General features: G+C 48.6%; 1 protein-coding gene across 6 annotated transcripts in view; it reads left to right on the top strand.

Moving 5' to 3' along the window:
• Positions 1–5,000, top strand: part of NDRG3 (NDRG family member 3) — a 90,374-nt gene extending 85,374 nt beyond the window's left edge. For 3 of the 6 annotated variants that reach the window (XM_063659235.1, XM_063659237.1, XM_063659236.1), the window contains 4 exons: positions 262–297; positions 382–433; positions 1,942–1,980; positions 3,080–5,000. In XM_063659235.1, coding sequence (XP_063515305.1) covers positions 262–297; positions 382–433; positions 1,942–1,980; positions 3,080–3,261 — 309 coding nt within the window. In that variant the 3' untranslated portion in view covers positions 3,262–5,000. The remainder of the gene's footprint in view (positions 1–261; positions 298–381; positions 434–1,941; positions 1,981–3,079) is intronic. The other 3 variants (XM_054467243.2, XM_054467244.2, XM_054467245.2) reach the window with 1 other exon arrangement.
• Positions 5,001–12,616: the final 7,616 nt, after the last annotated feature.

Below are 12,616 nucleotides of genomic sequence, written 5' to 3'. Positions count from 1 at the left end.
CACTATCACCTCAACAGAAAATTCCCACCATGGGCCTGAAAGTCAGGGCTTCAGTCTTATTGATAAATAAGTATGTAATAATTATTTCAGATTTTCATCCAAGGTTATAAATGTTTGTATGTAGGTGCATTGAGATGCAAACTTGCAGTTAAACATTAAAACCTAGAATTCGATCTTGTTCTGTTTGAAAGGACTTGGGGTGTTCAGAGCAATTCTCTTAAGGGTAAGTCCCAGCTGACTTGCATATTTTTCCTTTTCTAGATGGCAGACTGTGGGGGACTGCCCCAGGTAGTTCAGGTAAGGAGAATTTTTTTTAACACCCATTTAATTCTGCTTCTCTGTCTATGCAAAGATTAATGCCTTCTTGTTTTATCTCCCCAGCCTGGGAAGCTCACCGAGGCCTTCAAGTACTTTTTGCAGGGAATGGGCTACAGTGAGTAGTACACAACTTTCTATCTAGCAATGATTTAGGAATATTGGGGGCCAGTTTCACATCTGGGAGCCCACAATTCTTGAGATATAACCTCTGTGGCAGCTAGCCTTAAGCAAAGTAGAAACTGAAATGTTTATGGAACATTCATTTGTCCATATTTATAAGCTAACACTCAGCACTTACTTTTGTCAGGCACTATATATTCTTTTTTTTTTGAGACAGAGTCTCACTCTGTTGCCAGGTTGGAGTGCAGTGGTGCGATCTTGGCTCACTGCAACCTCTGCCTCCTGGGTTCAAGCAATTCTCCTACCTCAGCCTCCCAAGTAGCTGGGACTACAGGCACGTGCCACCACACCTGAATAATTTTTGTATTTTTAGGAGAGATGGAGATTCACCATGTTGGCCAGGATGTTCTTGATCTCTTGACCTCGTGACCTACCTGCCTTGGCCTCCCAAAGTGCTGGGATTACAGGCGTGAGCCACCGTGCGCAGCCTGTATATTCTTAATCTAAGAGGTCATTCTGTTATTAGGGCCAATTTATAGAAGAAGAAACTGAGGCTCAAAGAGACTAAGCACATTGCCAAGAGTAAAAATTCAGCTGCAGGGCCATGATTCAAACCCTGGCAGTCTGACTCCAGAGCCCACATTTTGAACCCCTGAAGCTTAGGCTGTCCTAGGTGTGAATCTGAAATTATGATTTGCATTTAAACTCAGCTGGTTAATAACTCCTGACCTAGAGAAATGAAATGGAGACTCCAGGAGAAAAGGGCAGTATCCTTGGTAAAGTCTCCTCCACCCCAGGAGATGAACTTGGGAAGTGTTTTAGAGCAAGTCCAAGGGTGTGTCCATATCAAATGCCATTGTCCTGGTCTCTTGTATTGTAAGACCCCTGAGCTTTCTCATGGTCACAGAATTATCTACACTTGCTCCTTTCTTGGAGTTTTTAGAAAAACTCTTTCACCCGGGTACAGAGCTCTTTACCCAGTAGGGTGATTTTTCTCCTGTCTTTGGTATTAGTGTGGATAATGGTCATTGGCGAGCTGCCTGGTCAGCTGCTCTGGGCAGCTGGGCCCTGGGTGCAGCCCTGTACCTGCCAGGCAGACCATGTATGTCTTGTCTCAAGTGGCTGTGTCATCCTTGCCTGTGAGCCGCTACCAACCGAGCCCACACCCACAGCCCTGTGGCTCACTGGGAGGAGCAGGAGCCCCTCTCCTAGCCCATTCTTATCCTTTTCCTATGAAATAGCTGATCTTCCAGCCCACTTCTGAACCAAAGCAAGATGACTGTTTATAGCAGAGGGGAAAACAATTGCCTTTGTCTAGTTGAGGAAAGTAACATTTGAGATGTTACTGAAGTATCTGTCAGCCTCACCTCCTCTCTGGGACCTTAAAATAAAATTTTATCCTTGGCTTAGAGTATTCTGTCAGTGTCTACCAGGCAGCTGAGGTTGCCACTTGGCACTCTCGGGTCACTAACCTGCCTTTTCCTGTGTCCATCCTGCTTCCAGTCCCGTATGTGCAGTTCAGTCACCTGAGCACCGAGTCAGGTACCTTCCTCTGTGCTAGCCCTGCCCCGCCTTCCAGTCTCTCCTGGCTGCACTGGCTGCCTGCAGCATGTCCGCGGTCTTCCTGTGCAGTGAGAGCCCGATAGAACGTGGCTCAGTACGCTCCAAGAGATTTAGCCTACAGGTCCAGCCCTGGTCCCCCAGGAGGCAGAAAGGATCTGGTTGTAAGGGGCAGGACTCCTCTTGTCATCCTAAATCCAGGGTCACAGCAGCAGCTGAAACTTGATAGGCAGGGCCCATCTTCCACCACCACCTACTGATCCTTGAATTAACCTCCAGACACAGGAATCCAAGGGCAGCCTTGGCTCTAAATAGGAGGGTCAGAGCCTGTGCCCAGAGAACTCTGCAGATGATAGCACCTTTTGACCCCAGCATTGAAATGACAGCTAGGGGAGTGGCTGCTGCCCAGGAGGATAGGCAGGGAGGCTATGCCAGGTAAGGCCCAGTCCCAGCCAAGCTGGAAGGACCTTAGAGTCAAGCAGTGGCAGAACAGGAGTCTGAGTTAAACACCTACTTCTCCGTCCCTGGCAACCTGTACCTCATCCCTGTGTTGAGGTCAGCTCCAAGCCAATCTGCCCTCCCCTTCACCTGCACCATCCTACACATCTCCTCCCTGGTAGCAAGGTAGCCTGTGGACACGGATGGTAGTCTCGTTGTATTGGGCTTGCACTGTGTTTGTGAAACACCTTCATACTTGTGTGTGTGTCTTTCTTTTCTTTTGGTTTAGTCTTGCATGCACTGTAGGTTTTGGTTACCTGTTTGGGTTCCCAAAGCCTCCATTCTGTCACTGTCTGAATGGTGTGGGCATAGCTAAGAGGCTATACTCTGGATTTAGGGTTTCCCCTTGTTCTGCAGTGACTACAATCAGCGGAGATTCCAACCAGATCTAAAGGATTAAAGTGGCCTCACATATCGCCACTTACCTAGAGCAAATAATACAAAATGGGGACGGCTATATCTTGTCCTGGGTGTCATTGTAAATGAGTCAGAAAAGCTAAACATAAAGCCTTTGGTGAGACTCCTAGGTTAGCTGGGCTTAACCGGGGCTTCATCTTCTAGTCCCCTTGGTTCTCTGTTACAGTACCATCTGCCAGCATGACTCGGCTCGCCCGATCACGAACCCACTCAACCTCGAGTAGCCTCGGCTCTGGAGAAAGTCCCTTCAGCCGGTCTGTCACCAGCAATCAGTCAGATGGAACTCAAGAATCCTGTGAGTCCCCTGATGTCCTGGACAGACACCAGACCATGGAGGTGTCCTGCTAAGCAGATGCTCCTCCCCTGGACCATTGCAAGTCCATCCTTCAAATGACCACTCCATAATATAACATTTCATCCAGTAAACTGGCCTCTACTATCTTTAACTCATGCATGGCCACTGAACCTCTCTCTAGTAGCCTGGATTTATCATTCTCTCTGCCTGCCTACCCCCTTTTTTGTATAGCCCAAGAACCACTTCCATGCCATACTGTAACATTCCAACATCTTTAGCTGATCAGATCTCTCCATATCCTCTCTTGCCAGCTTTTTCCCGTGCTCCCCCAACTATGTATCGGATAAGATTCTTTGATCCTGACTTTGTGTGTGCGAGCACGCGTGTCTGTGTTTGTGTGTGCATAGTTCTGTGGTTTTAGACACGCTTTCTTGTAGTGCTTCTGCAAAAAACAAAAAAGGGACTTATTTTGCATTCTCAATGGTGTTTTTAAGGGAATTAGGCAGAACAGATTTCTAGGTTGGGTAGGCCACCGCGTTCTCTTTTGTTTGCAAATTGGTCAACAAAATTTGCAAAGTGATTTCAGGAGAGAGCAGCTTTGAGGAATGTGGAAAATCATAATTGCCGTCTGGACCATTGATTGATTGTGACCAGCAGTAGAAGGGTGCCTGTTACACAGAGAGGCTCCTTCTGTCCACATGAATTTCTGTATACTCTTCTATAAATAAAAGGGAGGAATATATTCTGCTGGAAGCCCATGAACCATCGGTGAGGTTCTGATAAAACATAGAGTTTTTTCCAAGGAGTGAATGTGGCTTAATTACTGGACTCTCTTAGCACAGGAAGGTGGAAACAAAATGCCAGTCCTCTGCTCTGAAGAGCAAAACTGCTGTCACTGCAGTATCTGATACCAGACATCCACATATCCACAAGAAGTGCCTCTTAGGTCTGTGACGGAGAGTGTGTCTCCATTCCTCAGTTCCCAGAAAGGGGAGAGGTATGGCCTAAAAAGCAGGTAGATGGTGGAGAAATGGGTGGGGGGAGAGGAACAGCATTAACACAGTATCATGTTTAATAAGTACAGCCTTGATTTCAGTAGATGTAATGGAAGCAGAACCCATTTCTCAAGAGTCTTTTTTTTTTTTTTTTTGAGACAGAGTCTCGCTCTGTCACCCAGGCTGGAGTGCAATGGCGCAAACTTGGCTCACTGCAACCTCTGCCCCCTGGGTTCAAGCGATTCTCCTGCCTCAGCCTCCCGAGTAGCTGAGACTACAGGCACCTGCCACCATACCCAGCTAAGTTATGTATTTTTAGTAGAGATGGAGTTTCACCATGTTGGCCAGGCTGGTCTCAAGCTCCTGACCTCAGGTGATCCACCTGCCTCAGCCTCCCAAAGTGCTGGGATTACAGGCATGAGTCATTGCTCCCAGCCATCAGAAAGACTGTTAATCCTATGAACTCCCTTTTGTAGGAGGGAAAGGGCCAATCTGTAGGGGCAGCCCTGTCCAGGTAAAGTTGTTTTCAGCCTCTTGTCTACTGTTAGGTGAGGGAGTCACAGCCAGACAGAGAGTATTGCTGGAGGGTGAGAGAACTGTGGAGACCAACTGCCATATAGCAAGAGTCCAGCTCTTGGGAGCATTGAGATGTAAGCTCAGGGTTACACAGTTCCAGATCTTGGGAAGGGGCTTTTCAGACACACTGTTTGCTTTCTGCTGAGATAAGGAATGCATCACTCTGCCAGAGTATGACTTTTTACAGATTGTTAAATAAAGCTGTATATGTCTCATTGTTATCTGATTGCTGGTGTTATTTCTTTCAAGCCATTCACTGGGGTTCAGGGCAAGACTGAGTTGCTGTATGCTGGTTCTGTGTTGCCATTTTCACATGTGATTGCATATCCACCAAGTGACACTGTCCATTTATAGGAGGAAATGAAGACTGATGATAAATCATTTGCCCAAGGTCATACAGCCAATAAGTCCAGCCAGGATCAAATCCCAGGGAATTATGCAGAATTCTATCTGATGTGTCTGTATTTCCCTCAAGCCAAAAATCGTGAGAAGCCTGACAGTGTTGTTTGTGATGGAGGAGAAGCTGAGGTCTTGAGAAGGTGGTCCACGTCACAGCTCCACCACCTGTGTGGGATTGCTGGGTTCCATCTCTCATTTAATAATCTGCAACCACTTGTCTGGGTTCCTCTAAGAGACCAGCTTGTGTTTCTCCAGAAATGGCTATATTTGTACCCATCAAGAATAATTTCAGACCGAGTGCGGTGGCTCACGCCTGTAATCCCAACACTCTGGGAGGCCAAGGTGGGCAGATCACCTGAGGTCAGGAGTTAAAGACCAGCCTGGCCAACATGGTGAAACCCTGTTTCTACTAAAAATACAAAAATTAGCCAGGCATGGTGGTATGTGCCTGTAATCCCAGCTACTTGGAAGGCTGAGGCAGGAGAATCACTTGAACCTGGGAGGTGGAGGTTGCAGTGAGCCAAGATCACACCACTGCACTCTAGCCTGGGCTACAGAGCGAGACTGTGTCTCAAAAAAAAAAAAAAAAGCCAGGCATGGTGGCTCACACCTGTAATCCCAGCACTTTGGGAGGTCAAGGCGGGCGGATCATCAGAGGTCAGGAGTTCGATACTAGCCTGACCAATATGATGAAACCCTGTCTCTACTAAAAATAAAAAAAATTAGCTGAGCATGGTGGCATGCACCTGTAATCCCAGCTACTCGGGAGGCTGAGGCAGGAGAATCGCTTGAACCCGGGAGGTGGAGGTTGCAGTGAGCCAAGATTGCACCATTGCATTCCAGCCTGGGCAACAAGAGTGAAACTCCGTCTCAAAAAAAAAAAAGAATAATTTCAGGAGACCACCATCTCAGATGAGTTTTCAGTAACCCGGGACAAGTGCCAGCAAAAGTGCATGTGGATTGCTACATCTGTGAGAGGCACTCGTAAAAAATGACATGAACCACCAGGCGCAGTGGCTCACGCCAGTAATCCCAGCACTTTGGGAGGCCGAGGTAGGCGGATCACGAGGTCAGGAGATTGAGACCATCCTGGCTAACACAGTGAAACCCCGTCTCTACTAAAAATACAAAAAATTCGTCAGGCATGGTGGTGGGCACCTGTAGTCCCAGCTACTCAGGAGGCTGAGGCAGAAGAATGGCGTGAACCCGGGAGGCGGAGCTTGCAGAGAGCAGAGATAGCGCTACTGCACTCCAGCCTGGGCAACAGAGCGAGACTCTGTCTCAAAAAAAAAAAAGACATGCCCATTCTGGCAGAGGAGTTGAAACAAATGCATATGAACAGATAAAGAGTACCAGGCTGAAGGCTTACAATGCAGGCCAGTGCTCCACAGAATGCTGACATGGGAAGGAATTGATCTGATGGCCTCAGTTGCCCTTTTTTTGTTTTTTGTTTGGTTATGTTTTGTTTTGAGATGGAGTCTCGCTCTGTCGCCCAGGCTGGAGTGCAGTGGCACGATATCCACTCACTGCAACCTCCGCCTCCTAGGTTCAAGCAGTTCACCTGTCTCAGCCTTCTGAGTATCTGGGACTACAGGCATGTCACCACGCCCAGCTAATTTTTTGTAGAGATGTGGTTTCGCCATGTTGACCAGGCTGGTCTAGAACTCCTGACTTCAAGTGATCTGCCCGCCTCAGCCTCCCAAAGTGCTGGAATTACAGGCATGAGCCACTGCGCTGGGCCCTTTTTTTTTTTTTTTTTGAAACAGTGTCTCACTTTGTCACCCAAGCTGGATGGCAGTGGTATAATCATAGCTCACTGAAGCCTCAAACTTCCAGGCTCAAGCCATCCTCCCGCTTCAACCTCTTGAGTAACAGGGACTACAGGCATGCACTACCATGCCCGGCTAATTTTTTATTTTTTGTAGAGACAGTGTATCACTTTGTTGCCTAGGCTAGACTTGAACTCCTGACCTCAAGTGATCTTGCCTCAGCCTCCCAAAATGCTAGGGTTACAGGTGTGGGTATCAGCCCTTTATTGAGCATCTATATATAGGCCAGGCCCTTAATGCCTTCCTATAAATTTCCTTCTATTGAGCCAGTGAGGTACATGCTATTCCCATTTTATGGATGCAGAAACGGGTCCAGAGATAACTAGTTTGTAAATGGTCACAAAACTAGTAAGTGGCTGTATGGGAAACAGTTTCTTCCACTACACTCAACACTTCCAACACTTCTGTGACCAAATGTGTGAGCTTTTTTCCCACATACCAACCAATTCTCCAACACCCCAGATACTGAGTAGGTGTCCTAAATTATGACACCAGCTTCCTGGAGTTAGTACAGACCCTACAGTTTAAGGGTTCAGGCCCACAAGACTGCCCCCTGCTTCAGATGCCAGGTGCAAGCAGTGGATCCCCAGGTTATTCATACTTCTGTCCAACCTGGCTACAAACTGTACCCCCTCCCTCAGGTTTGATAGTTCGCTAAGATGGCTCACAGAACTCAGGGAAACACTGAATTTACTGGCTTATTATTCAAAAGGATATAAGGCTGGGTGCGGTGGCTCACACCTGTAATCCCAGCAGTTTGGGAGGCAGGAGGATTGCTTGAGCCCAGGAGTTCAAGACCAGCCTGGGCAATATAGTGAGACCCTGTCTCTATTCTAGAAACAGAAAAAAATAAAATAAAAAGGATATGATAGGCCGGGCACGGTGGCTCACGCCTGTAATCCCAGCACTTTGGGAGGCTGAGGTGGGTGGATCATGAGGTCAGGAGATTGAAACCATCCTGGCTGATACGGTGAAACCCCCTCTCTACTAAAAATACAAAAATTTAGCCGGGCGTGGTGGCAGGTGCCTGTAGTCCCAGCTACTCAGGAGGCTGAGGCAGGAAAATGGTATGAACCCGGGAGGCGGAGCTTGCAGTGAGCCGAGATTGCACCACTGCACTCCAGCCTGGGTGACAGAGCAAGACTCCGTCTCAAAAAAAAAAAAAAAAAAAAAAAAAAAGGATACAGGTAAATGGCCAGATAAAGAAGTATGTAGGAGGCTGGACGCAGTGGCTCAAGCCTGTAATCCCAGCACTTTGGGAAGCCAAGGCGGGTGGATCACCTGAGGTCAGGAGTTCGAGACCAGCCTGGCTAACATGATGAAACCCCATCTCTACTAAAAATACAAAAATTAGCTGGGCGTGGTGGTGCACACCTATAATCCCAGCTACTCAGGAGGCTGAGGCAAGAGGATCAGAGGATGCAGTGAGCCTAAATTGTGCCACTGCACTCCAGTCTGGGCAACAGAGCAAGACTGTCTAAAAAAAAAAAAAAAAAAAATACAAAGAGCAAGGTCTGGAGGGGTCCCAGGGAGTTGGGGTGTGCCACCCTTCTGGTGTGTTGGATGTGTTCACCAATGTGGAAACTCTCTGAACCTCGTACTTTAGGGATGTTTATGGAAGCTTCATCACATAAGCATTATCAATTATTAACTCAATCTCCAGCTCCTCTCCCCACTCCAGCGGATGAGGGTGGGACTGAAAGCTCCAAGCTCATAATGATGGCTTTGTCTTTCTAGTGACCAGTCCCCATCCAGGAGCCCACCAAGTGTTGCCTCATTAGAACAGAAAACACTTCTGTCACCGAGGAAATTAGAAGGGTTTTAGGAGCTCTGGCCGGAGCCAGGGAGGAACACCAGTGCATATTTCTTAGGGGATAGACCTAGGATTTTAAATTTTGTAATTCTTAGGTGCCTCCCTAAGTAGAAAAGGAGAGATTTCTTTTTGCGGTGGGATTCTTTTAAGAAGAGACCAGAAGAGATTCCCTACTTCCTGCCCCACTCATGAACTGCACCTTGAGGCTTGTTTTGAAGATGTGCCTGTCATAAGAAGACTGGCATTAGAGTTGTATGGCAGCAGGAGTGGGAAGGTGGGCTCAAGCTCAAGTCCCTCCCTGCCAAGGCCCACATCCCTGAGTGGCTGTCACCCATTCTAGCGTCCTGATTAGAACTCTCTTGCAGAAGTGTGCCTCCACTCTGGCTCCTTCAGCTCTCTATGCCAAGTGCCTACAAGGATAATAATGAAACCAGCCTTCCCCAGGATCAAAGGAGAACCTGAGCAGGAGTGCTGTAGCTGGCAAGGCCCCAGAAAGGGCTGCATGGGCTGAGCTGGAGTCAGGAATCATTTCAGTGCAGTGGGCCCTTTGTCTCCAGGAGTACTAATCCCCCTAATGGGGAAGCAGCGAGAGGGTGTGGTTAAATCTTAATGAAGAGTGTGACTGAAGGTAACACATTGATCAAGGACAATTCAGCCAGAGTCAGATTCTTTATCCTAGACCAGTGATTCTCAAGCTGGGCATGGACTGTGGTTCATGCTTGCAATCCCAACACTTACAGAGGTGGAAGTGGGAGGATCAATTGAGGTCAGGAGTTTGAGATCAGACTGGGCAGCACAGTGAAACCTCATCTCTACAAAAATATTTAAAATAGGCCAGGAGTGCTGGTGCACACCTACAGTCGTAGCTACTCAGGGCTGAGAAGGGAGGATTACTTGAGCCTGAGTCAAAGCACTAAGCTATGATTGTGCCACTGCACTCTATCCTGGGTGACAAAGCAAGACCCTGTTAAGAAAAAAAAAAAAAATTCAAGCCTGGGCATGCATCGGAATCACCTGGAGGCATGAAAACAGATTGCTGGGCCTACCTCCAGAGTATGATTCCATAGATTTGGGATGCGGCCTGAGAATTTGCATGTCTCACAAATTCCCGCTGAGGCTGCTGGTCTAGGGACCATACTTGGAGACCACTATCCAGATATTGCTATTCAAAGTGTGGTCCCCAGACTGGCAACATAGGGGTCACCTGGGAGCATATTAGAAATGCAAAATACTGAACTCCGCCCCAGACCTTCTGAATCAGAGCCTGCAGTGTAACAAGATCCCCAGGTGATTCCTATACACATTAAAGGTTGAGAAGGCAGTGCTTCCCACACTCGTCAGTCAAGGGAATCTCCTGCAGGGTTTAAAATTTAGATTCCTGGGCTCCCTATCTGGAGACTTGGATTTAGAAGGTTTGGGAGATCCCAGAAATTGCTACAATTAAGCCCCGCTGAGTGACTATTACGGTCAGGCCAGCATGGGAACTCCTGCTCATTTTCCTCAGTCCTGTGTTCCTTGGACAAGACCAAGCCACAAAGCCAGAGAAAAACCTTTTGCTCCAGGATCATGACAAGGCAGCAGCTGCTCCCCTAGAAACAGGAACTCGGGGAAGGTGGCTCCTCGATGGTCTGTGATGCCGTCAGAGGAAACGGGTGGTTGTGAGAACCACAGAGTCTGCAGTCGGAGCTAGAGCTCCAAGGACCCCATGCCTGTGTCTCTGTGACAGAGCTCAAAGGGCCCTGGGCCTTCCCTCCCTGGCTCGGCTGTGCTTGGGAGGGTTCCCCAGTCCAGAATCCCTAAGGAGCATGGGGCAGCTGATCCATCCCTGGTGTACAAACTGCTGACTGCAGACAGATGCTGAGCTACCCAAACCGACACCTAGCCTCTCCCTGAAGATCCAGGCTGAGAGAGTTCTGGGTGTCCTAGGACCAAGGACACTGGCAGACTTCCAGAAGGGCCCCCAAAGCCCTAACCTGTCCAGCCAGAGCATGCGTCTCAGCAGAGCCCTCTTCTCAAGCCTTTGATGACAAACCAGTAAGTATGCTTGCTTTTGTTCTCGGATGGCCTGGAGACAGGTGAGGAAGAAGTCCCAGCCCAGACTGGGACTGGGCTTTATTTGCCGTTGGGAAAAAAACAAGCTCAAGGAGAAGGGGGAGTGGTTCTACTGAGGCTGTAAAGAGGGGTGGTTTCTGGGGGTCCCAGAAGAACCAAGACTCACCCGCTCCACCTTTGACCTCCTCTTGGAGCTTACACTCTTCCCTGCAGCTTGTCTTCACGCCTGCCCTAGTCCCATCTCAGGTGTGCACTTGCTGTGTGACTTTGGGCCCCTCTCTGCGCTGCAGACTCCAAAGTCAGGAACGTGAGGGCTATCATCTCTCAAGACATTTCAGCTGTAGAGCCTACAGTGCACTCTCACTCTCAAAAGGGTGATATTTCTCAGTTGGAAGAGAGGGAGAGGTCTCCCTTTAACTCAATCCAAATTCATTTTTTTTTTTGAGTTGGGGTCTCGTTCTGTTACCCAGGCTGGAGTGCAGCGGCATGATTATGACTAACTGTAGACTGGAACCACTGGGCTCAAGTGATCCTCCTGCCTTAGCCTCCCAAGTAGCTGAGACTACAGGCATGTACCACCATGCCCAGCTAATTCATTATATTTTTGTAGAGATGGCGGGCGGCGGTGGGGGTGGGGGTGGGGGTGGGTCTCACTATGTTGCCCAGGCTGGTCTCGAACTCCTGGCCTCAAGCAATCCTCCTGTCTCAGCCTCCTGAATTGCTGGGATTACAGGCATGAGCCACCGTGCCTGGCCAAATTCATCACTCTTACCCCCACTGCTGAAAAATGATCTTCAGAAGCACAAAATACACATGATTGCAGGCCCAGCCCTGCACGAATGGGCTACGTGACCAGAATCACAAGGTTGTCCTCTCAGGGACTTGGTCACTATATCTGAAATGGGACCCAAGTGAGATACTGAAAAAAAAAAAAAAAAAAAACAATATTCTGGGCAGCGTGCTGATCTCGGCTGCCGTTGACTAACTTTTTCCTTTCACCCGATGCCTCATGTCCTCCGGAAAGTGCCTGGCACATAGTAAGTTTTTCAAAAATTTGTAGAGTTAATGATTTGATGCTGTCTTATAAAAGGTGCGGCTAATACTCTGCCTCCTCCTAGGCTGGCCCATCGTATGGTCTTTATTTTGCCCCCAGGGGCTTATTGGCCTTGACCTGACCAAGTCCTTGACCAGGTGAAGGGAGCTACAGAGACTCTGGGGAGGCTTTCAGCCTGAGTACAGCTCCCCTGTCTCCATCTGCCTTTGGGCCCAGCCCCCAGCTCCACCTGCAGCAGGAAGGAGTCTCTCAGTTTATTGCAGGTGGTGACTGTGGTCTTGCTGAAGGAGGGGAAAGGAAACTAAGCCTTACTGAGCACCCACTCTGTGCCAGACTCCTGCAACTCTCCCCACAGCCCTGTGGCGCCTGTAGTGCACCTCGTTCACAGATGAGACGGGGGAAGCTTTCATGCTTTGCCTGAGGCCACACAGCTCCAGCCAGGTTCAAGTGGGCGCTCATGCTACCCAAGCCAGAGGTTCGCTCCCTGGGGTTTCCTGGTCTTGGGTTTGTAAAAATCCTCCTCAGGAGGATTGCTTGAGCCCAGGAGTTCAAGACCAGCCTGGGCAACACAGCAAGACCCCAATAATGTAAAACAAAAACAAAAAACCTCCTCAAGAACAGCAGCACAATTTCAGTGTACCCAGGTTGCAGGATCCTAAAAGGCTGAGCAGGAAGTGGCTGTCAGGACCC

Source organism: Pongo pygmaeus, chromosome 21 (genome assembly GCF_028885625.2).
Source record: "Pongo pygmaeus isolate AG05252 chromosome 21, NHGRI_mPonPyg2-v2.0_pri, whole genome shotgun sequence".
In the NCBI taxonomy this organism is placed as follows: Eukaryota; Metazoa; Chordata; class Mammalia; order Primates; family Hominidae; genus Pongo; species Pongo pygmaeus.
This window is presented reverse-complemented; position numbering and strand designations above follow the sequence as displayed.